Source organism: Chiloscyllium punctatum, chromosome 4 (genome assembly GCF_047496795.1).
Source record: "Chiloscyllium punctatum isolate Juve2018m chromosome 4, sChiPun1.3, whole genome shotgun sequence".
NCBI classification, from domain to species: domain Eukaryota; kingdom Metazoa; phylum Chordata; class Chondrichthyes; order Orectolobiformes; family Hemiscylliidae; genus Chiloscyllium; species Chiloscyllium punctatum.
In genome coordinates, this window is record NC_092742.1 from 102,864,883 (window position 1) to 102,890,325 (window position 25,443).

Genomic DNA, 25,443 nt, shown 5'->3' on the forward strand with positions numbered 1-25,443 from the left:
TTCCAGCTCCACATCTTATTGACAGAGAGAGATACCTGATTCACAGTATATCAGGCTGGGTGAAATCATTACTTGAAATTAACGTAAGAAGGTGAATGAACACTGATTTTATATAAATTTATTTAATTTTTATTTTTTGCCAAGTGAGCTTCTGGAAGAAGGTTGGAACTATCGATTTCAAGTGAAAAGTTCAGTGGAAATCAAAGGTTTGTAATTCGAGATTTTAGCTGACAAGGATTCAGCTACATGCTTTCACTGACCTATCAGGGTATCCTAGGAATACAGAAGCAGGGGTAGGCCATTCAGTCCTTTGAGCCTGCTCAGCTGTTCAGCAAGATCTTGTTGTGATCTTAACTCCACTGTCCTGTCCATAACTTGGGATTCCTTATCTATCAAAGATGAGACCAAACCTTGAATAAATATAAGAGTCCACTGCTTTCTAGGGAAGAGAACTCCACAGACTAACATCCATCAGAGAAAACATTCTCCCCATTTCTGTTTTCTCACTTATTTTTGAACTGTTTCTCCTCATTGATGCAGTTGATGTGGTGTATAGGGATTTCAGTAAGGTGTTTGATAAGGTTCCCCTTGGTAGGCTATTGCACAAAATACGGAGGCATGGGATGGATGGTGACTTAGCAGTTTGGATCAGAAATTGGCTAGCTGGAAGAAGGCAGAGGGTGGTGGTTGATGGGAAATGTTCATCCTGGAGTTCAGTTACTACTGGTGTACCGCAAGGATCTGTTTTGGGGCCACTGCTGTTTGTCATTTTTATTAAATGACCTGGATGAGGGCAGAGAAGGATGGATTAATGAATTTGCAGATGACACTAAGGTCAGTGTGTTGTGGATAGTGACAAATCATGTTGTAGGTTACAGAGGGACAGAGAGCTGGGCTGAGAGGTGGCAAATGGAATTTAATGCAGAAAAGTGAGAGGGGATTCACTTTGGAACGAGCAACAGGAATGCAGAGTACTGGGCTAATGGCAAGATACTTGGTAGTGTAAATGAGCAGAGAGATCTCGATGTCCAGGTACATAGATCCTTGAAAGTTGCCACCTAGGTTGATAGGATTGTTAACAAGGCATGCAATGTGTTAGCTTTTATTGGTAGAGGGATTGAGTTTCAGAACAATGAGGTCATGTTGCAGCTGTACAAAACTCTGGTGCTGCTGCACGTAGGAGTATTGCATACAGTTCTGGTCACCGCATTACAGGAAGGATGTGGAAGATTTGGAAAGGGTTCAGAGGAGATTTACCAGGATGTTGCCTGGTATGGAGGGAAGGTCTTATGAGGAAAGGCTGAGGGACTTGAGGCTGTTTTCATTCGAGAGAAGAAGGTTGAGAGGTGACTTAATTGAGACATAAAAGATAATCCGAGGGTTAGATCGGGTGGACAGTGAGAGCCCTTTTTCCTCGGATGGTGATGGCTAGCACGAGGGGACAGTTTTAAATTGAGGGGCGTTAGGTATAGGACAAATGTCAGGGGCAGTTTCTTTACTCAGAGCTTAATAGGGGCGTGGAACGCACTGCCTGCAACAGCAGTAGACTTGCCACTTTAAGGGCATTTAAATGGTCATTGGATAGGTATATGGACGAGAATGGAATAGTGTAGGTTAGATGGGCTACAGATTGGTTCCACAGGTTGCGCAACATTGAAGGCTGAAGGGACTGTACTGCGCTGTTCTATGTTCTAGTTTCTTTCACAAAAGAAATACCTTTTCAGTATCCACTCTATCAAGCCCTCTCAGAAACGTATGTATTTCAAACAGAACACCTTTTTACAAGTACAGGCCCAGCTCACTGAATTTTCTTCATAAGATCAGTTTTTCATCCCAAGAATGAGTCAGATGAACCTTCTTTGAAGTGGGTTATTGCAATAATATCATTTTTCAAAGAACAAGATCAAAATTACAGAGAGTATTCTAATGTAGTCCCACCAAGGTCCTGTACAGTTGCACAAATCTCCCCACTTTTGTATGCCATTCCCCTTGTAATAATTGCCAACGTTCAATTTGCTTTGTTAGTTACTTGCTGTTCCTGAGTAGTAACATTTTTATGATTCATGTACCAGGACATTCAGAATTCACTCTACCTCAGTGCTACAGTCTACATTTAAGTAATATGCAGTTTCTTTATTATTTCTGCCAAAATTGTCAAGCTGATATTTTCCCATATTATATTCTATCTGCCAATTTTTGTCTACTAATATCATTTTGCACACATTCTATCATTTGGACAACATACTTTTGTAGCTATTTTGGTATCATTAGCATGTTTGGCTACCATATATTTGATTCCTTCATCCAAGTCATTGATGTATATTGTAAAACAGTTGAGGCTCTAGCACAGATCCTTGTAGCATGCCACTGGTTACAGTATGTCAATCAGAATCTTCTTTGTAGTTAGCTAACCAATGCTTTATGCATGATAATATGTGCCTTGTCTTCATGCCTTGTCATGTGCAGTAATCTTTGATGCGGTGCCTTATCAAAAAGGTTTTCGAAAACTAAGTATATTGTCCTTTCCTACTTGAATACCCGTAGAAACTATGATGTTCTAGCTGGCTCTTTCTTATACTCATTCTTTGTCAGTTACTGAAATCTGACTTGCTGCTTAGGTGTACAGTCTATTTCTAATTTAATACGATCCTCTACCTTCTTATTCAGCTATGGATGATGCATCTTTCTCAATGGAATAAATCTTCGCTGACAGTTACAAAATATCTCCTTAAATGCCTACAATATCTTGAGTGTCCCACCTTTTCACTTTAGTTAGCTCTGTCTTCATACACTCAGAGCAACATATGTTTATATTTAAAGCCCATACCCTCACCTTCAAACTGAATGCCAAAATCAATCACATTATAATCACTATCATTTCGAGGTTCTATTACCTTGAAGTTATCCTGTCTTTATGTTCATCACCAAGTCACGAATAACTCCAAGTACATACTGTTCTAATACATTGGCAAAGGTAGTCTGGAAGGTTAGACAATCTGATTTGTCTATCCACATGTCAGTGGAAATCATCCAAGCACTCTTGCAAGTTTCATTCACTTCTTCCTATATACTTGGTCCAACAGTGTAGATATTATTAGGGGGCCTATAAATCACACCCACAAGTGACTTAACTCTATTTGTTATATCTAAACAAACCAATTCTGGACCTCACTCTATTGAGCTACAATCAAAACTCACTATTGTACTAATGACATAATTAAACAATCTAACCCACTATCCTCTTTCATGTTTCCTAACTTTATGAAAGGTCAATTATCCAAGGCCCAGACTTGGTTAGCCCACAATCCTGTCTCTAAAAGCTGTCACATCATACATATTTACCCACTTTGATATGAACACTGCACACATTTAGTGCATCACTTGCCATTTTTGCAGTCTCTGCCTTTATCTGCTGGTGTCATACTTCAGTTTGCCCCTCTCTGCCTCTTCCTGCTAACATTCTTGTTAAATCATTCCCCAAATCATTACCCTGATCTATTACATGTTTGCTGAGATTTATCACAACTCCTCTCATGTAGTTCCTTCTTTCTACTATTTAGTTGAAAGTCCTCTTCTACAACTTGTCAAAAAAACTGGTCCCAGCATCATTCAGGTGGAGCCAGTTCCTGTTCTATCAGTGCTGATGGAGGTATCTTAGGAATAGGAAAACTGATTCCCTCACAATTAGATTTAATTATATTATATCTCACCAGAGATACATGGCTTGATTAAGAACATCCAACATGCACTTACCATATAGAATTATAGAATTCCTCCAGTGTGGAAACAGGTCATTTGGCCCATCAAGTCCACACAGACCCTCCAAAGAGCATCCCATCCAGATCTGCCCCCTATCCTGTCCCTGTAACCCTGAATTTCTGGTGGCTAATTCACCTAGCCTGCATACCGTGGGTTCTATGGACAATTCAGCATGGCCAATCTACCTGCATATCGTTGGACTGTGGGAGGAAACTGCCGCAGACATGGGGAGAACATGCAAACGCAATACAGATACCCGAGGGTGAAACTGAACCCTGGCCCTGTGAGGCAGCAGTGCTAACCACTGAGCCACCACACCACCCCAAGGCTTGGAATATTTAAGAAACATTTGAAGAAGTAATTGTCTATAGCAATGAAGGAAAAGGCACAAACCTTTTTGATAAAATTCATTTGTGTTCAATAAACTAGATTATAACATTTAAGCACAGGACATTCCACTCTGATTACATTTTATTCTACCTAGCAATAAGTGTGGGACGCTCAAAGTCTTCCAGCAGATAACTTAAAACAGTTTTAAGGGTCACTGACTAGCAGTTCAGTCAGTTTTTAGTCAGAGAAGAATTCTTGCAGCTGTGAATGCTGCTAAACCTAAAGGTTAGGGTTAACAGTAACCATTGATAGTTCATTGCAACAGGGAGTGGTCATGTGAAGGACACAAGCAATATCTGGTTGGGACAGCTGAGAAAGATTGGGGGGGTCAGAGATAGTCAGGAGCAAGAGGAGGTGCTCCGCACATCTGAGCTGCTGCAATCAGGTCTGAGGTGCTGGGGGGTTCCCTGTGATCCCAGGGAGGTTTTGTGCAGTAGTGTGTTTGGGGCGGGGGGAGGTTCAAGGAAACCCAGTAGCAGAAAATATAATTTAGGGCAGTTGGGAGACTGGAGTTCAAACATACACAAGTGTAGTACAACTTAGTGAAGCTCATCATCTGCCAAAGAGCTGGAATTGTTTCTTGACTACATGCTGAGGTGTGACTCAGCATTCAGTGGAGAGTAGCTCCACAAAAAGAGATTGAACCATGGAGACCAGATGCTGAAATTTAGCAATTTCAAATCATAAACCCCATGATTTTGTACTCTTTTCTTTGCATGCTAAGATGAGGTGTACAAATGGCAAATTGATTGAAGTATAATGAACAGAAAGAAATTGCTCAAAAAACTTTTAAAAATTAGAAAAATTAGGTGGGCGGCACAGTGGCACAGTGGTTAGCACTGCTGCCTCACAGCGCCAGAGACCCGGGTTCAATTCCCGCCTCAGGCGACTCTCTGTGTGGAGTTTGCACATTCTCCCCGTGTCTGCGTGGGTTTCCTCCGGGTGCTCCGGTTTCCTCCCACACTCCAAAGATGTGCAGGTCAGGTGAATTGGCCATGCTAAATTGCCCGTAGTGTTAGGTAAGGGGTAGATGTAGGGGTATGGGTGGGTTGCGCTTCGGTGTGGCGGTGTGGACTTGTTGGGCCGAAGGGCCTGTTTCCACACTGTAAGTAACCTAAACCTAAACCTAGAATACTGCAGACACTGGGAATATTCAACAAGTTAGGCAGTATCTGTGGAGGCAAAAAAAAAGTTAATGTTTCAAGTTGATGACCTTTGATCAGAACTAGGTAAAATTAAAGCTATAAGGAGACTCTGAGAAAGGAGTGTGTGGAGCGGGGTGAAGGAAGGTCTGTGACAGATTGAATTAAATGACAATAGTTAATCTCCCAGAGTAAAAGAAAGAAACAAGAGATGTGCCAAGAGCAGGCTCATTACTTTCTGAAAGTGAAAATACAAAGAAAAACTAACTCACAAAAAATACAGATATAGAACGACAGAGGTTACCATCTGAAATTGCTGAATTCACATGAGATCCTAAAGGCTGTCAAGTGCGGAACTAAAGCTGACGCTCAAGCTAATGTTGAGCTTCACTGCAACAGTGCAGCAGGCTAAGGGAAGGAATGGCAACATGAGAGAAAAGGTGGATAATGAAAATGAGAGGCCACTGAAGCTCGGAGTCACGCTTGTGGGCTAAGCAATGGTATTCCTCAAAGCAGATAGGTTTGGTCTTCCCAACGTAGAGGTGAATACAGTAAACTAAACTGAAAGACATCTACGTAGATCTTTACCTAGTAGGGGTGTTGGGGACTTGGGATAGTGAAATGACAGGAGATAAAGGGGAAGGTGCACATCCTTCATGCTTGCATAGAAAGCTGCTGTATGAAAGGGATGGAGTGTAGGGGATGACTGAGGAGTGCACAAAAGAATCAGAGGGAATGTCCACTTGAATGCTGAAAGGGGAGGGGAAGGATGCACTTGATAGTGTTATCACACAGTGGAAATGGTGGACAATGAAGCCATTGAACATGGAGGTTGGTGGGGCAGAATGTGAAGACAGAGGGAACACTATCATGGCTCTGGGAAGAAGAGGAAAGGGTGAGAGCGGAAATGTGGCTGACACAGTCAGCAACCTCATCAACCATAATGTGGGCAGTCCTTGGTTGAGGAAAAAAAGATGACAAGTCAAAAATGTTGATATAGAAGGTTACATACATTACTAGGATTGATGTGATGGTGACAGAGTGATAGGAAGACTGGAAAGGAATCCTTAGAGGGTGTAGGTTCTGAGGAAATGTGATCAAATTAACTGAGATAGTCAGTTGGCTGATAATAAATGGGAGTTGACAGATTATGCTTAGAAATAGAGACAAAGAGATGGAGGAAATGAAGGGAAGTTGGGTCATGTGAAATAGAGCTGAATGGAAATTAAAAGGAAAGTTGAAGCAAGTTTCCAATATTGAATTATATGGTGCTGGAAAGACACAGCAGGTCAGACAGCATTAGAGGAACAGGAAAAATGACGTTTCGGACAGGAGACTTTCATTATAGGGTGTGCTGTGCTTTTCCAGCACCACACACTCGACTCTGATCTCCAGTCCTCACTTTCTCCTACAATCAGCAATGTACCTAGCCAAAGTAGTACTGGACCAAAGCATGCTCCACATATTCCATAAAAAGGATTATGACCCACATTGGTAATCACAGCAACAACAATTACTTGGAACTTTTCCCTTACTTCTGTTTTCAGAGATTAACACATTTGGTTCGGGCACATCTTTTGCTTCTTTTCATGTCCCACCATCAGTCCCTCTGGCCTTGGAAGAATAACTCTTTCATCCAATCCTTTCCATTTCCCAGCCTCCCACAGATCTTGCTTTTGTCCTTGTCCCACCTATTCCTTGCCCAAAACCAGTCACATCTCTAACCTTTTCCACACAACTGTGGTAAATGGCCATCAAGATGAAATGTTATTGCTGCTTCTTGCCCAACAGATGCTTCCTGACCTGCTGCGCAGATCAAGCACTTTCTATTTTTATATTAGAAAGAAATGATTAGTTTATCCTTTTTTGAAATGGTTAACAAAACAGTGGTCATTGTTGGACCATCTTATTTTTAAACAAAGTTTAATAACCGAGAGCAGGCCAAAGCATATGGCTGTGGTCCTGAAAAATCACAACTTCAAGTGAAGCATGGGTTCCCACAGCTTCAACGAGGTTCCTTTGCAGATTTCTTATCCAGAAGAAAAATCTAAGATAAAACGCTGTATAGTATATTCACAGTACTATGTTCTCTTAGCTAAAAACCTTGAAAAATAAAATGAATTATGACTACAAAAGAAACTCTATCGGACCTTCCTCAGCAAAGAAAAAGGAAAAACTTAAGGAATGTAGGAAAGAAAGCAGGCCATTCAGCTCATCAAGCCTGTTTCACCATTCGAGATCATCTCCGATCATCGACTTCAATACCACTTGCCAACACAATCTCAATATCCCTCGATGTCATTGGTCTCAAGAAATTTATTTTCATCTTGAACCCGGTTCCACGATGGAGTCGCCACAGTCCTCTGGAGGAGGACTTCTCACTACTAAGCCTGACAATCTCTAGAATCAGAGGCTGGCAGCTTCTGTTGGCCAGTACAGAGGGTCTTGATCTGTCACAAAGTTACCTCTTAAGTGGAACTGGATCCAGTGAGCTCTTTCACTGGTGTGGGTAGGAAGTCAGTCACCTCTGAAGATGCCCACCACACACATATACTTGGTGCATGAAACACCACCTGTCTGCCAAAGTAACAGTTTAGTTTCTCCAACATTTCTCTGTAGTGTAAATTCCCATTTACACCTGTAGAAGGCTGACATATGACCAAACTAATCTTTTTCCTTTCCACAAACCGAAAAGAAGCTTTCACACTAAACCTTTATGATTCTCACTACCTTACATTCATCTCCTCTCCATTTTTAATCAATTTCTTTGCCATCCTTTGCTGGGTTCAAAGCTGCTCCTAAAGCACATGCTTACCACTTTTTCTAGTATCATTAGAAGTGTTATGAAGGTGTAGAGATGTACTATACCTTTAAGAGAGTTGAAGGACTTAGCAAGCACACAGAATGCTGAAAAATTTACAATGTAATTTTTGGTCCAATAGCTCGCAGTACCTGGGTTGCCATGAGACAAAACAAATTCAAATTCGGCCAGTTTCAATTATACCCTAAGATACTAAACTCCAATCATTTGAATTTGGTACTTTGATGATATTTAAACACATGAAACCATCTCAGGCTCTGGCGTATAAGACCGCGAAAAATTGAACAGTTGGTCTTTTGGCAGTTCTCCCCCCAACAGATGTAGGCTGCTAGTAAGTGTTCTCTGAAAGGTACCTGTCTGGAGAAGGAGTTTGCACAGGAAAAAATATCGACACCGACCTGGACAGTAAATCTACAGAGGAAGATACAAAGGGAAGATTCGACAGCTGGCTGGTTTCGAAATATGAATTTTTTTGTTCATCTTAATCGGGGTTTTATTGGACCAGTATTGTAGAGAGGAAGGTAAAAGATAGATTTAGATAAATGAGGTGTAAATAGTTGTTAGTTAATTCTTCTCTGTTAGACTTTAAAAAATTAAAGTTGTTAATTTTTACTTCACATAGTGACTTTTGGGATAGTCCTTGGCCTCTCAAATTTTAACAGATTATAGCACGGGTTAAATCATTTCTGTGCTGCAGGTTTAAAATAGCTGGGGGATTTAGCCTGTGTTGTAACAGAAGCCACTTCCTTAGTTCAAATGCAATCTTTAACTTATTTATTAGCCAATGTTGATTTACCTTTCCCATTGGTGTTTATGCCTTAGAAAAATGTAGATCTGTTACAGACAATGCAATATTCTTCGAACATGAGTCATTGCCTATCTACTGTTTAGGGTACTTTCCCGAATCACCATTTCTAATTTGCTCTCCATTTAAGTAACACAGTACTTCTTTACTCTGTCAAAGTGGACAAGCTCACATTTTTCCACATATCCTTCAACTGCCAATTTTTTTTGCCTACTCATTTAACCCATCTACATCCCATTGCTGTCTCCTATATCCTATTCACAAGCTATTTTTCTACCTCCCACGTGCTATCAATGAATTTAGCAGGCATACATTTAGTTCCATTATCCGAGTCACGGACTTAAATTGTAAATATAGAAAATAAGGCCTTATCTAATCCCTGCAGCATGTGACTTTCTATAGCTTGCCAGCCTGAAAATGATCTATTTAATGCCTAACTCTCCATTTCCTATTTGCTAAGCAACCCTCCATACTTGCTATTATATCAAATATGTTTTTTGGTTACTTTTGATGTCATTAGATCACAATTAATTCTTTAACAATACAATATTTCAGTTTCACTTCAACACATTCATGGATGGAATGAACTACCACAGAAACAGGTGAATGCAGGTACAGTTACAACGTTCAGAAGACAATTGGATAAGTTCATAAATAGGAAAGGTTTGGAAAGATATGAGTCAAAAGATATGCAGCAGGTGGGACTAGTTTATTTTGGGAACATTGTATGGCATGGATTGGTTTGACTGAAAGGTCTGTTTCAACGCTGTAGGTCACAGCAAGGATGAAGAAAATAGAACGCAGAACATTCCAGCACAGTACAGGCCCTTCAGCCCTTGATGTTGCGCTGCCATGTTTAGATTTAGATTTAGATTACTTACAGTGTGGAAACAGGCCCTTCGGCCCAACATGTCCACACCGCCCCGCCGAAGCGCAACCCACCCATACCCCTACATCTACCCCTTACCTAACACTAGGGGCAATTTAGCATGGCCAATTCACCTGACCTGCACATCTTTGGACTGTGGGAGGAAACCGGAGCACACGGAGGAAACCCACGCAGACACGGGGAGAATGTGCAAACTCCATGTGAAACCAATCTGAAGCCCATCTAAATTACACCATTCCATTCTCGTCCACATGCCTATCCAATGACCATTTAAATGCCCTTAAAGTTGGCGAGTCTACTACTGTTGCAGGCAATACGTCCCACGCCCCCATCTCTCTCTGAGTAAAGAAACTATCTCTGAGATCTGTCCTATATCTATCACCCCTCAATTTAAAGCTATCTCCTCATGCTAGCCATCACCATCTGAAGAAAAAGGCTCTCATCGTCCACCCTTTCTAATCCTCTGATTATCTTGTATGTCTTAATTAAGTCACCTCTCAACCTTCTTCTCTCTAATGAGACTGAATGAAAGGATGAAGATACAGACGGAAGAAACAGGGGTTGTTTCAAGAAATAAAAGTGAACGAAGCACTAAAATTATATAACATAAATTTAAGATCAAAAGAATGAAAGGAAATGATGGGAAAATTTATGAGGTAGAAAGTAGGGAAATACTTGAATGATAGATATTTGAATGAGTGTTTCGAAAAAACAGGGAATAGGACTTAAATAGATTAAATTTTAAGAGACTTCCTAAGACTAGATGGAATGTTCTAAGAAAACCTCCAAGTTAACCACGTTTAATACCACAATTGTCAATATGCTCAAGAGCTTTACTCAACTTAATCTTGAAATAAATTTCAGTAATTAAAGTAGAGAGTAACCATTCTACCTGTCTGTCTGGTAGTGATCCGAACAAAACTTTGTCCTCATCATTAAGAATATTCTCTGCAGGAGGGGGAAAGTAGTGTTAAAAGTAGGAGTAACTATTTTCTTTATAGTTTATATACAGAACATTGTACATTAATGAGCTTGTCAACCATATTCCAATGTTATCTGAAGTACAGTTTGCTAAGGTAGGTAGAAACAATTTCCTATTGTGGGGGTGCGCGCGCGTGTGTGTGTGTGGGGCGGGGAGGAAGGTGAACAGAACTTTAAAGTTAAAGCTAAACTATTCTGGAGCAAATTTCAGGAGTATTTATTCAAATACAGTAAGGTAGAAATTGAGAACATTGTCCCCCATTCTCGTCTTCTCAGCAAGCACTGTTAAGGTTGGGAGAAAAGTGACTTTAGATCAAGTTTTAATAATAATTACAGAACCCACAGCAGGGAGATGGTGTTAAGACACAGAGCAACCGTGATCTAACTGACCAGAGGATGCTGAACGATCTACTCCTGTTCCTAAATTTTAACATTCGTTTCTTTTAACAATGTTTATTTAGGTCACTTCATAACTGGGTTTGAAAATTTCCATCCAATTTTAGAATCTCACACATCTTAAGTGAAGAAATTGTAGGTGACTAGTTTGGAGCAAGAACGAAAGAGGTATAAGGGCTTGCTGAAATCTGGTTTATACCTAAATCTAATGTCATGTCTTTTTATTTTACTACTGAGCGAGGCAAAATTGCTACTTTGTGCTGTGCAGATTCCTAGGAAAGCTCCAAGAGAAAGGAGAGATTGAGTGCTGAGATTCAAACACATCTTCAGTCCATGGATCTACCAGGCCATCACAGGAATTTAACTGTATTGTTGCTTCTGGTACTGGCAGAGGAACATCTAGTATTAACTCCAGAGAGCACTGGGACTAACTGAATAGCTTATTCAAAGGGTTGACAGCCAAGATTGGTTTTTGGGGTAAGAGCATTGACAGCTATATTCTGGAATTTAAAAGAATGAGAATCTTGTTGAAATATATAGGACTCTGAAAGGATTTTGACAAAGTGGACACAAATTATTTATTCTGGCTGGGGAATCTCAAAAACAATGGCACAATCTCACTACTTAGGACAGAGATGAAGAGAAATTTCTTCACTCAGAAGGCTATGTAGCTTTGGGAACTGGCTAGCCCGGAGTAATGTGGATGCTTTAACACGGTTTAGTTTAGGGGAGGGTAGGATAAGACAAGCAGACTTTTGGATTTCTCAAGGAATCCAGTGATATGGAAAGCTGGAAGGAAAATGAAATTGAGTTAGAAGATCAGATATGATCATTCAGAATGGTGAATCGGGGTCAAAGAGTTGTATGGTTGCCTGCTTGTATTTTTTTACATTCTCATGGCTGTGCTGTACACTTTCTGAACTTGCACTCAGTGATACAGTAGCCAGGACAAAACCTAAGTTCCATTCCTAAAACAAAATATGTTAAATATATCATAAAATATAGCAGACACTAGAAATCTGAAATAAAAATAGAAAGCAAATTTTGAGAAGATTTGTAGCTCAGGTTGAGGTTCTGGATGTAGGTTTGCTCACTAAGCTGAAAGGTTCATTTTCAGACCTTTCGTCACTATACTAGGTAACATCTTCAGTGAGCTCCGGACGAAGCACTGCTGGTGTTTCCTGCTTTCTATGTTTGGGTTTTCTTGAGTTGGTGATGTCATTTCCTGTCCTTTTTCTCAGGGCTTGATAAATGGGGTCCAAGTCAATGTGTTTGTTGATAGAGTTCTGGTTGGAATGCCATGCTTCTAGGAATTCTCATGCATGTCTCTGTTTGGCTTGTCCTAGGATGGATGTGTTGTCCCAGTCGAAGTTGTGTCCTTCCTCATCTGTATGTAAGGATACTAGGAGAGGGGATCATGTCGTTTTGTGCCTAGTTGATGTTCATGTATCCTGGTGGCTAGTTTTCTGCCTGTTTGTCCAATGTAATGTCTGTTACAGTTCTTGCAAAGTACTTTGTAAATGATATTAGTTTTGTTTGTTGTCTGTATAGGGTCTTCAAAGTTCATTAGCTGCTATTTTAGTGTGTTGGTGGGTTTGTGGGCTACCATGATGCCAAGGGGTCTGGGTTGTCTGGCAGTCATTTCCGAAATGTCTTTAATGTAGGGGAGTGTGGCTAGGGTTTCTGGACACATTTGATCTGCTTACTTGGGTTTGTTGCTGAGAAATCGGCGGACTGTGTTTGTTGGGTACCCATTCCTTTTGAATAAACTGTATAGGTGATTTTCCTCTGCTCTGCATAGTTCCTCTGTGCTGCAGTGTGTGGTGGCTCATTGAAATGATGTGCTGATGCAGCTTTGTTTGTGGATGTTGGGATGATCACTTCTGTAGTTCAATATTTGGTGTGTGTGTGTTATTTTCGTTTAGATGCTGGTTTGAAGTTCCCCATTGGCTGTTTGCTCTACTGTAACACCTAGGAACGGCAGTTTGTTGTTGCTTTCCTCCTCTTTAGTGAATTTTATGCCAGTAAAGGTATTATTGATGAGCTTGAAGGTTTCCTCTAATTTGTTTCGTTTAATGATGACAAAGGTGTCATCCATGTATCAGACCCAAAGTTTGGGTTGGATGGTTAGCAGAGCTGCTTGTTTGAGTCTCTGTATTACTTTCTCTGCTAAGAACCCCGGTATTGGAAATCCCATGGGTGTTCCGTTGGTTTGTCTGTAGATCTTGGTGTTGAAGGTGAAGTGGATGGTAAGACATAGGTCTACTAGCTTGATGATACTGTCCTTGCTGGTGAAGTTGGTGGTGTCTGTGTATGTGTCTTTGAGTCTTCTAATAGTGTAGTAAGTGCTTCCTTGGCCAGGTTGTTGTTGATGGATGTGAACAAGGCTGTTGTATCAAAGGAGACCATGATTTCATTCTCTTCTTTCTTGGTGTCTTTGATGGTCTTCAGGAATTTTTGCAAGGAGTGGCTTGAGTCTTCTACTGTGTTTTTTTAACTAAGACTCACGTCACTCCATCCATTCCATGGTAGCATAGATGAGCAGAGAGATCTTGGCGTCCATGTACATAGATCCCTGAAAGTTGCCACCTAGGTTGATAGGGTTGTTAAGAACGCACACAGGGCGTAAGCTTTTATTGGAAGAGGGACTGAATTTCAGAGCCACAAAGTCATGTTGCAGCTGTACAAAACTCTGGTGAGGCTGCACTTGGAGTATTGCGTGCAGTTCTAGTCACCGCATTATAGGAAGGATGTGGAAACTTTATTTACTGGAATGATTTACTGGAGAGAGATTTACTGGAATGCTGCCTGGTATGGAGGGGAGGTCCAAGGAAAGGCTGAGGGGCATGAGGCTGAGAAGAAGGTTGAGAGGTGACTTAATTAAGACATATAAGATAATCAGAAGGTTAGATAGGGTGGACAGTGAGAGCCTTTTTTCTTCTGATGGTGATGGCTAGCACGAGGGAATATAGCTCTAAATTGAGGGGTGATAGATATAGGACAACTGTCAGAGGTAGTTTCTTTACTCACAGTAGTAGGGGCGTGGAATGCATGCCTGCAACAGTCGTGGACTTGTCAACATTAAGGGCATTTAAATGGAGAAATGTATGGATGAAAATGGAATAGGGCAGGATTGAAGGGCTTCAGATTGATTCCACGGGTAGGCGCAACATCAAGGGCTGAAGGGCCTGTTCTGTGCTGTAATATTCGATGTTCTAAGCCTGCTGGACTATTGGAGGGCAGCATGGTTAGCACTGCTGCTTCACAGCGCCAGGGACCCAGGTTCAATTCCAGCATCAAGTGACTGTCTGTGTGGAGTCTGCAAATTCTCGCTGTGTTTGTGTGGGTTTCCTCTGGGTGCTCCAATTTCCTCCCACAGTCCAAAGATGTGCAGGTTAGTGAATTGGCCAAGCTAAATTACCCAGAGTGTTCAGGGATGTGTAGGTTAGGATAAATGTAGAGTAATAGGATAGGGGAATAAGTTTGGGTGGGATACTCTTCAGAGGGTTGGTGTGGACTTGTTGGACCAAAGGGCCTATTTCCACACTGTAGGGATTCTGTGATTCTATAACCTGGTGTTGTGTGATTTTTAAGTTTGGATAGTCTGTGGCAGTCAGCACATTGTAGGGATTCTATGATTCTATGTGCTAACTGCCACAGACCATCCAAACTTAGAAATCACAGAACACCAGTTTATAGAATCATAGAATCCCTACAGTGTGGAAACAGGCTCTTTGGCCCAACAAGTCCACACCAACCCTCCGTAGAGTAACCCATCCAGACCCATTCTCCTAACCTACTACTTTACATCAACCTAAGAGTAATGCACCTATTCACACATCCCTGAACACTACGGGCAATTTAACATGGCCAATTCACCTTCCCTGCACATCTTTGGATTGTGGGAGTAAACCTGAGCACCTGAAGGAAACCCACGCAGACACATGTAGAATGTGCAAACTTCACACAGACAGTTGCCAGAGGCTGGAATTGAATCCAGGTCCCTGGCACTGTGAGGCAGCATGCCGCCACATCAACACCTTATAACTGTAAACTCCAGATATTGGAACAGGAGGTGGTCATTCAGCTCAAGTCTGCTCTGACAGTTAGACCGAATTCTCAATTCCACATCAGGACCGATTCTGATAGGAAAAATAATTTGCTTGCAATATTGAGTAAAGGTGTTAGCATGCCAAAACAAAGTACAACATTCAGAAATATTAAAGCAGTGTTAACCCAGAAACTGATGAAACGTAATTGGATACCTATGGATTGAATGGTAAAGGCACAAGCGTTCCATGCCATCAAAGGAACTCTAGAATCAGCTTCGTTGGGAGCAACCTTCAACCCTACTCGGAACACGGCTGTAGCGAACAACTGCAGCATTTCAACGATGCTTTTTGAGTACTTGATCCTGCATAAGTGCAAAACAGAGCAAAGATTGATTATAGTCTCAGTTCCAGATCATTGGCCCTTTTATTCCCAACTTTGTCATGCTGGGATTCACATCAGTAAGTGCTAAACACTGTCCAAGAACTTCATTCATAGAATCACAGAATCGTACAGTGTGGAAGCAGGGTATTCGGCCCATCGAGTCCACATAATCCTCTGGAGAGCATCCTACCCAGACCTCCTCCTACCCTATCCCTGTAACACTGCATTTCTCATGGCCATTCCACCTAACCTGCACATCTTTAGACCGTGGAAGGAAACTGGAGCACCCAGAGGAAATCCATGCAGACATGGGGAGAATGTGCAAACTTCACGCTGAGTGCCACCCGAGACTGGAATCAAACCTGGACCCCTAATGTTGTGAGGCAGCAGTGCGAACCACAGAGCCACTGTACCATCCCTTTGTTTTCACAAGACTCAACAATGAAATTTGGGAATTAAGCACTGGAGTGTCAGGCTTAAATTTTGTGCTCTGGCAGGCTTTGAACCTTGGAACTCAGGAGACAAAAATGCTACCAATGGAGGTACAGCCTCAAAGGGGAATGACTGATCAGTAAATTTGCTGTCTTACAGATATATAGCTTGCTGATCTTAATTTTATCCTAAATAATCTTGATCTGGTCCCACTCTTCCTCGTAAAGAGGGGGCTTGTACCCAACAAATACCTTCGCTAGAAGAACTGACATCAGGAACTCAAAACAAGGAATTCAAATGAGTGAAAACTGCTCATTTATATTATTGAGTTGTACAGCATGGAAATAGACCCATCCAACTCCATGCTGACAAAACATCCTAAATTAACCAATTTCCATTTACCAGCATTTGGCTCATTTCCTTCTAAACCCTTCCTATTCATATACTGATCCAGCTGCCTTTGAAATATTGTTATTATACCAGCTTCCACCACCCCCTCTGTAGCTTATTCCACACATGCACCACCCTCTGCATGAAAATCTTGCCCCTTAACTCCCTTTTAAATCTTTCCACTCTCACCTTAAACCTATGCCCTCTCGTTTTGGACTCCCCTACCCTGGGAAAAGACCGTGGCTATTCATCCTTTCTACGGCTTTCATGATTTTATAAACCTCTGTAAAGCCACCCCTCAGCCTCCGGTGCTCCAGGGAAAACAGCCCAGCCTATTCAACCTCTCCCTGTGGCTCAAACCTAGCAACCCTGGCAATATCCTTGTAAATCTTTACTGAACCCTTTCAAGTTTCAGAACATCCTTCGATAACAGGGAGACCATATTCCAAAAGTGGTCGAACTAATGTCCTGCACAGCTACAACATGACTTTCCAACTCCTATGCTCTATGCACTGACCAATAAAGGCAAGTGAATCAAATGCCTTCTCCACTATCCTACCTACCTGCGACTCCACTTTCAAGGAGCTATGAATCTGATCCCCAAAGGTCTCTCCGTATGGCAACACTTCCCTGAACCTTACCATTAAATGTATATGTCCTGCCCGGATTTGCCTTTCCAAAATGCAACACCTCACACATATCCAAATTAAACTCCATCTGCCACTCTTTGACTCATCAGCTCATCTGATCTAGATGTACTCTGAGGTAACCTTCTTTACTGACCACCACACCACCAATTTTAGTGTCATATGCGAACTCACTAACCATGCCCCCTATATTCAGCTCCAAATCATTTCTTAAATAACAAAAAGCAGTGGACCCAGCACCAATCATTGTGGCACACAGGCCTCCAGTCCAAAAATCAGCCCTCCACTCCACTCTGTCTCCTACCTTCAAGCAAATTTTATTTCCAAATGGCTAGTTCTCCCTGTATTCAATGTGATCTAACCCTGCTAACTAGTCTACCAGCAGAATCTTGCCGTAAGCCTTGCTTGAAGTCCATACAGACAACATCCACTGCTCTTCCTTTGTCAATCTTGTCACTTTTTGAAAATACTCGTTAATGGGACATGATTTCCCATGCATAAAGCCGTGTTGACTATCCCTTATCAATCCTTGCCTTTCCAAATACATGTAAATCCTGTCCCTCAGAATGCCCTCCAACAACTTACCCACCACAGACGTCAGGCTCATCAGTCTATAGTTCCCTGGCTTTTCCCTAATACTTTCTTAAATAATAGCACCACATTCCAGTTTTCTGGCACCTCACCCATGGCTATTGATGATACAAATAACCTAGCATGGTGTTTCAGGTAACATATTACTGCCTTCAATACTCATTGAATGCTTTAAAATCTTGAATACGTGTATTACGAAAAAATACGAAAAATAAGTTATATTACGCACGGTGACTGTACTCCAAAACTGAGGATAGATCTAAATTCTACAGCATCTTTCCATGAAGTGGGGCTCGCTTGCATTAATTTGCTTTCATTTTCTGGGAAGAGAAAAAAAGGACAATTATTTCTGAACAACCTCCACATCAATACAAGTGCTTTGTGTATTATATCCAAAGCTATACACTGATTGCTAAACATAGAAAATAACGATGTAGGGCAGCATGCTGCTGTTTCCAATGAGTCAGCTGAATTAGGACAGAAAACAAGTGTATTGCCTGCGCAGGTTCAGAAAATTTCAAAGCAAATTAAAACTTTTGCAGAATATGTTTCACTTTTCTCTTCAATACCATGAGTGGGTAAGGTGAGAGGAAACAGCAACAGAGCTAAGTGATCAGGTTGAATTTTAGTCATTCCTTTGTTATTTAGTTTGTGGATTCTAAGCCTTTTTTTTGGATCATTTAGCCTTATCGGTCACAAATGTCCACCTAGCCTAGATACTCAAAATCAGGAAATCAAGAGAAACTGCTTCCACAAGCAGAACGGTAGGCAACTCACACTTGAGACATTTGACTAAACAATCACACAAGAGAAATATTTATTATGTCTCAGATCTTCTTGATATTGCCTGTGCTCTTGAACAGGCTGTTGGAATGTGATTTAATTGCGACTTTCAAAAGGGAATTTTGAATTACTTATTGAGAAAACATTCTCATAGAACATGGGTGTCACCGAGGGAGCATTTATTGCCTGTAACTAGTTGCCTGAGAAGGTGGTGGTGAGCTGCCTTCTTGAACTGTTGTAGTCCATGTGCTGTAGGTGGATCCACAGTGCAGTTGGGGAGGGAATACCAGGATTTTAACCCAGTAACAGTTAAACGATAGGGTTTGCTCTTACCTGCAGTTTTGGGCATCCGTGGCAGGTTTTGGAATGTATCACCCACGGATACAGGGGGACACCAATAGTCATAATTTTCAATTCCACCCCCCCACCCCGACACCGCCAACCTGCAGATATGGGGTTCTGGATTAGTGGTGCTGGAAGAGTACAGCAGTTCAGGCAGCATCCGAGGAGCAGTAAAATTGACATTTCAGGCAAAAGCCCCTCATCAGGAAGATATGGGGTCCTACAATAGTTTCAATCAGGTAGACAATGTTTTTCTTCATTAGCTAATTGCACAAGAGCGAGGGGATGTAAAGTCACAGAGATGAACAGCACGGAAACAGACCCTTCGGTCCAACTCATCCATGCCAACCAGATATCCCAAGTTTCTCACGCGATGAAACAAAGGGATCAGTTAAAGTGTGTATGCTTTACGGCAAGGAGTGTCCGAAATAAGAGTGACGAACTTAGAGCATGGATCAGTACTTGGGACTACGAAGTTGTGGCCATAATGGAGACGTGGGTTTCACTGGGGCAGGAATGGTTGCTTGATGTTCCAGGGTTTAGAATGTTTAAAAAGAACAGGGAGGGTAGAAAAAGACGAGGGGGTGTAAAATTGCTAATCAGAGAGTGCATCATAGCTACAGAAACGAAGGTTGTTGAGGAAGGTTTGTCTACTGAGTCAGTATGGGTGGACGTGGGAACAACCACCGCATTGGGGGTTTTTACAGACCACCTCATAGCAGTGGAGAGATTGAAGATCTCATTAGGTGGGCAGATTCTGGATAAATGCCAAAGTAGCAGGGTTGTTATGGGTGATTTCAACTTTCCCAATATCGACTGGAACCTCCTAAGTGTAGATGGTTTAGATGGAGCCAATTTTGTCAGGTGTGTTCAGGAGTGTTTCCTTACTCAGTATGTCGACAGACCAACGAGGGAAGAAGCCATTTTTGATTTGGTGCTCAGTACTTAGGCCAGGACAGGTGTCAGATCTCGTTGTGAGAGAGTACTTTGGTGACAGTGATCACAACTGCCTCACATTTGGCATAGCATTGGAAAGTGAAAGGGGCGATTACCGAGGGAAGATATTCAATTGGGGAAAAGGAAATTATGACGGTTTATGGAGTTGAGAAGTATAGACTGGGAGCAATTGTTCCATAGAAAGGGCACAGCTGACATGTGGAGACTATTTAAGGAGCAGTTGTTGCAAGTGAAGCACAAATTTGTTCCTCTGAGGCAGGTAAGAGGTAAGATTAAGGAACCTTGGATGACGAGAACAGAGAAGCTTGTCTTCAAAAGGAAGAAGGCAGCTTATGTAAGGTGGAGGAAGCAAGGATCTTGCACAGCTTTAGAGGATTACAAGCTTGCTAGAAAGGAGCTCAGAAATGGACTGAGGAGAACCGGCAGGGGGCACGAGAAAGACTTGACAAGGATTAGGGAGAACCCAAAGGCATTTTACTCATTCGTGAAGAATAAGAGAATGATCAGGGAGAAGGTAGGGCCGATGAGGGATAGTGGAGGGAATTTGTGCGTGGAGTCCGAGCAGAGAGGGGAAGCCCCAAATGAGTTTTTTGCTTCAGTTTTCACCAAGGAAAGGGAACTTGTTATAAATGAAAACTTAGAGGAGCTGGGATACAGTCTTGACCAGATCAAGATTGATGAAGTTGATGTGCTAGAAATTTTGGAAAGCATTAAGATTGATAAGTTCCCAGGGCCAGACCAGATTTATCCTACGCTGCTCCTGGAAGCGAGAAAGGAGGTTGCTAAGCCGCTGGTGAGGATATTTGCCTCCTCACTCTCCACGGGAGTCATACTGGAGGATTGGAAGGAGGTGAATGCTGTTCTTCTTTTCAAGAAGGGTAATAGGGAAATCCCTGGCAATTACAGACCAGTCAGTCTTACGTCTGTGGTCAGCAAAGTTTTGAAAAGAATTCTGAGGGATAGGATTTATGACTATTTGGCAAAGCATGGTGTGATTAAAGGCAGTCAGCATGGCTTTGAGAGAGGCAGGTCACGCCTCACAAATCTTATTGAGTTCTTTGAGGAGGTGTCAAGACAGGTCAATGACAGTCAAGCAGTGGATATACTGCATATGGATTTCAGCAAGGCATTTGATAGGGTTCCCCATGGTAGACTCATCCATAAAATCAGGAAGTATGGGATACAGGGAGGTTTGGCTATCTGGATTCAGAATTGGCTGGCTGACAGAAGGCAGAGAGTGGTTGTAGATGGAAAGTATTCTGCCTGGAGGACAGTGTTGAGTGAGGTCTCGCAGGGCTCTGTACTTAGGCCTCTGCTCTTTGCAGTTTTGATAAATGACTTGGATGAGGAGGTCGAGAGGTGTGTTAGTAAATTTGTTAGTAAAGATGACACAAAGGTTGGAGGTGTCGTCGATAGTATCGAGGGCTACTGCAGGCTGCAGTGCGACATAGACAGGATGCAGAGCTGGGCTGAGAAATGGCAGATGGAGTTCAACCTGGATAAATGTGAAGTGATGCATTTTGGAAGGTCGAACTCGAATGCTGAATATAGGATTAAAGACAGGATTCTTGGCAGTGTGGAGGAACAGAGGGAGCTGGGTGTACAAGTACTTAGATCCCTCAAAGTTGCCACCCAAGTGGATAGGTTTGTTAAGAAAGCATATAGTGTTTTGGTTTTCATCCACAGGAGGATAGAGCCGTGAGGTTTTGCTGCAGATCTACAAGTCCCTGGTGAGGCCACACTTGGAATATTGTGTCCAGTTCTGGTCGCCCTACTATAGGAAAGATATGGAGGCTTTGGAGAGGGTGCAAAGAAGGTTTACCAGGATGCTGCCTGGACTGGAGGGCTTGCCTTATTAAGAGAGGTTGAATAGGCTCGGACTTTTCTCTCTGGAAAGGAGGAGGAAGAGAGGAGACCTGACCGAGGTGTACAAAATAATGTGTGGGATAGATAGAGTCAATAGCCAGAGACTTTTCCCCAGGGCAGGATTGACTGGTACAAGAAGTCATAGTTTGAAGATATTAGGAGGAAGGTATAAAGGAGACATCAGAGGTAGGTTTTTTTTACAGAGAGTTGTGAATGCATGGAGTGTGTTGCCAGCGGTAGGGGTGGAAGCAGAGTCATTGGGGACATTTAAGCAACTGCTGGACATACACATGGATAGCAGTGAGTTGAGGGGTGTGTAGGTTTCTACTATATTTTACATTAGGGTTAAATCTCGGCACAACATCGTGGGCCAAAGATCCTGTTCTGAACTGTACTTTTCTATGTTCTATTAACCTTGTCTCACTTGCCAGCATTTTGCCCATATCCCTCCAAATCCTTCCTATTCATATACCCACCCAGATACCTTTTAAATGCTCTAATTGTACCAGCCTCCACCACTTCCTCCAGCAGCTCATTCCAGACATGCACAACCATCTGCATGAAAAACTTGTCCCTTAGCTCCCTTTTAAATCCTTTTCTCTGACCCTAAACATATGCCTTCTAGGTCCAGATTCCCCCACTCCAGGGAAAAGACCTTGTCTATTTACCCTATCCATGCCCCTCATGATTTTATAAACCTTTTTAACATCACCCCTCAGACTCCAATGCTTCAGGAAAAACAACCTCTCCCTATAGCTCAAACCCTCCAATTCTGGCAACATCCTTATAAATCTTTTCTGAAACCTTCCAAATTTCAGATCATCCTTCCAACAGGAGGGAGACCAGAACTGCACACAACATTCCAAAATTCACCGAACCAACGTCGTGTACAGCTGCAACATGACCTCCCAAATCCTGTAGTCGATACTCTGACCAATCAAGGAAAGCATACCAAACGCCTTCTTCACTATCCTATCTATCTGCGACTCTGCTTTCCAGGAGCTATGAACCTGCACTCCAAGGTCTCCTTATTTAGCAACAGGTTGAAAGTGTTGGGCAGTTTGGGCATGTGCTGGTAGGATGTGGATTTTTTTTTTTTTAAAAACACTGTAACCTGAGCTTGCCATTTCAGGAAAGAACAGCTGCAGACTTACAGGGATGGAAATGAGCTGTAATGAACTAAATGGGCTGAGATGTCTCTTGCTGTGCTCTGTAAACAGATCTCCCTGGTTTGAGTGATATTATTTCATGTGATCTATCTTGCCAGGAACCTCATAGCACCATTGAAGACCATTTGGCCCACTTAGTGACACTCTTTGAAGTAATTAACCAATTAATTCTACTCCAAACCCATGTTCTGTCATTCATTTCAATACATGACAATAACAAGGAAGTGCTCAATTTCCCGTGGGTGTGAGTGATAGAATGCTGTAATTTTATATTGTGTTGCATGAATAGGATAAGAAATGAGTTTGATGTCAGACTGCAGGTGGACTGCTTTTCAAACTACAATGTCTTTCACGCTAAAATGAACAATTCCCTGGTGAACGCACCTTTCGAGTCTGAAGCATTTAGTCCAATTATCCTTGTTACCACATTCTGTAACCAGCGAGATAAAGTTAGTATCTGCGCTACAGTTTCTGTGTCTTTGCTGAAAAACAATGGATAGGATAATTTTTTTTAAAATTCATAAATGGAGTATTTGAACATTAAAGATTGAAGAACTTTGCTATAAAAGGTCAATATTTTGCAACAGTGAAATTGTTGTTTTGGTAATTTGCTATTCACATACCAGTTCTTACAACTCATAGCTACACGGTTCATCAACACTCAAGCAAATGAAATCAGGTATGCAATTAAATTGCCAGATGTATATTACCTGTCCAAATTGTGAGCCTGCTGTGGAATAACTGGCAAGACAGTGTTACACAGAGCTTTGCACAATGGGCAGAGAAACTCTCCAGTCTCCAGATCAAATGGTAGTTCAGCGTGGAGCCTGTTACGTGTTGAATTCTGCACAGCTTCAAAATATCTGCAGATTGAGAAAGGGGTTGGAAGGAAATAAAACTAAGATGATATCTGAAAGTGGTTTCAAACAGAACTCCTAACTGAAAGGGAATAGCTGGTTTAAACATATCAAAACATCAGAGATCAAGCCCCACTACTCCTGGCCTAAGCAGGACATCAATTTTAGCAAATGACCAAATCAGTATTTGAGAGTTGATGACAACTGTTGTCTGGAATCAGGTTATAATGCTCAATTTTAAAATTGCAAAATTGCAAAAATGCAAAATTTTAACTAAATTGCAGCTCTCAGAAGATTCTGCAGGTCTACAGGTTTCTGAACCTATTCCAGATCCAGGTCACAGAATCATATAGCCATGTGATCCATCACCCCACCTTCCTTTGAGGCAGCTGTTCAATTGTTCTCCTTCCCTACAGCATTGTCATTTTCACTGCTCAAATATTTAAGGAATTTGCTTTCAAAAGTGACTACTGAATCTGCTTCCACTCACCCTTCAGTGGATTTTGCATTACAACAACTAGCTGATAATGAAAAGGGAATGTCTCATCTTCCCTCTGATTCTTTAGCCAACCACCTTATACCTGCACCCTTTAATTAACTGTCCTCATTAGTGGAATTGTCCACTCTATTCAATCAATTTTCTCTCCGTTTTATGGCAAAGTAACACAATCGTTTTGCCAAATCCAACTTCCAATCCAATTTAGCTTGATTGCTTGGATTGCAGACTTTGAATTAGTTACATTCCTCAGAGACTGGTGGAGACAGTGGAAAACATTTTTTTGAATTTGTTCCTGGGAGTTTGACCCTTTTGACATTAAAAGGAACAGTAAAATATTTCCAAGTCAGGTCAATGTGCAACTTCGAGGGAAACCTGCAGGTGGTGATTATGTTTTAAAGCACCTGCTGCCCATGTTCTTGGTGGTAGAGGACACAGGCTTGAGGTGAGGCTTTGTTCAGTTGCTATGGTGTCCTACTATGTTGTTATTGCCTGCGTGAACCATGACAACTGGATCCTTTCCCTCCCACTCCATATTCCTCTCCAGCCAAGATACCCTGAACCTTGGCATCAGATGGGCAACAGGGTCTTTGGGTTTCTGTCTTAACACAAACAAACACAGACAACATGGTTTTGTGAAAGGGAAATTCTTTTTGATTAATTTTTTTGAGGAAATAACAAGCAAAGTTGGTAAAGGGGAACTGGTAGATGTAGTGCATTTGGATTTCCAGAAGGCATTCAAGGTGCCAAGAAACTAAACAAGTATTTTACATCAGTGTTTACTGTGAAGAATATGGAAGACAGAGAACTTGGGGAAATAAATAGTGGCATCTTGAAAAATATCTATATTACAGAGGTGGTGGTGCTGGATGTCTTAAAATGCAAAAAGATGGATAAATCACTGGGACTTGATCAGGTGTACCCTAGAACTCTGTGGGAAACTAAGGAAGTGATTGCTGGGCCTTTGGCTGAGATATTTGTATCATTGATAGTCACAGATGAGGTGCTGGAAGACTGCAGGTTGGTTAACCTGGTGCCACTATTTAAAAAAGGTAGTAAGGAAAAGCAAGGGAGCTACAGACCAACGAGTTTGACATCCATGGTGGGCAAGTTGTTGGGGAATCCTGAGGGACATTTATTTGCAAGGACTGATTAGGAATAGTCAACCTGGCTTTGTGCATGGGAAATCATGCCTCACTAACTTGATCGAGTTTTTTGAAGTAACAAAGAGGATTGATGATGGCAGAATGGCAGACATAACTTACATAGACTTTAGTAAGGCATTTGACAAGGTTC

At 41.8% G+C, this 25,443-nt stretch overlaps 1 protein-coding gene across 2 annotated transcripts in view; it reads right to left on the reverse strand.

Annotated features, from left to right (window-relative positions):
* The window catches only part of ubr1 (ubiquitin protein ligase E3 component n-recognin 1), a 220,515-nt gene that overhangs the window by 44,732 nt on the left and 150,340 nt on the right, over positions 1-25,443 (reverse strand). For both annotated transcript variants that reach the window (XM_072569440.1, XM_072569439.1), the window contains exons 32-36: positions 23,505-23,657; positions 23,179-23,276; positions 17,907-17,997; positions 15,449-15,597; positions 10,699-10,754 (exon numbers count right to left, since the gene is read on the reverse strand). In XM_072569440.1, the coding sequence (XP_072425541.1) occupies positions 10,699-10,754; positions 15,449-15,597; positions 17,907-17,997; positions 23,179-23,276; positions 23,505-23,657 (547 nt within the window). The remainder of the gene's footprint in view (positions 1-10,698; positions 10,755-15,448; positions 15,598-17,906; positions 17,998-23,178; positions 23,277-23,504; positions 23,658-25,443) is intronic.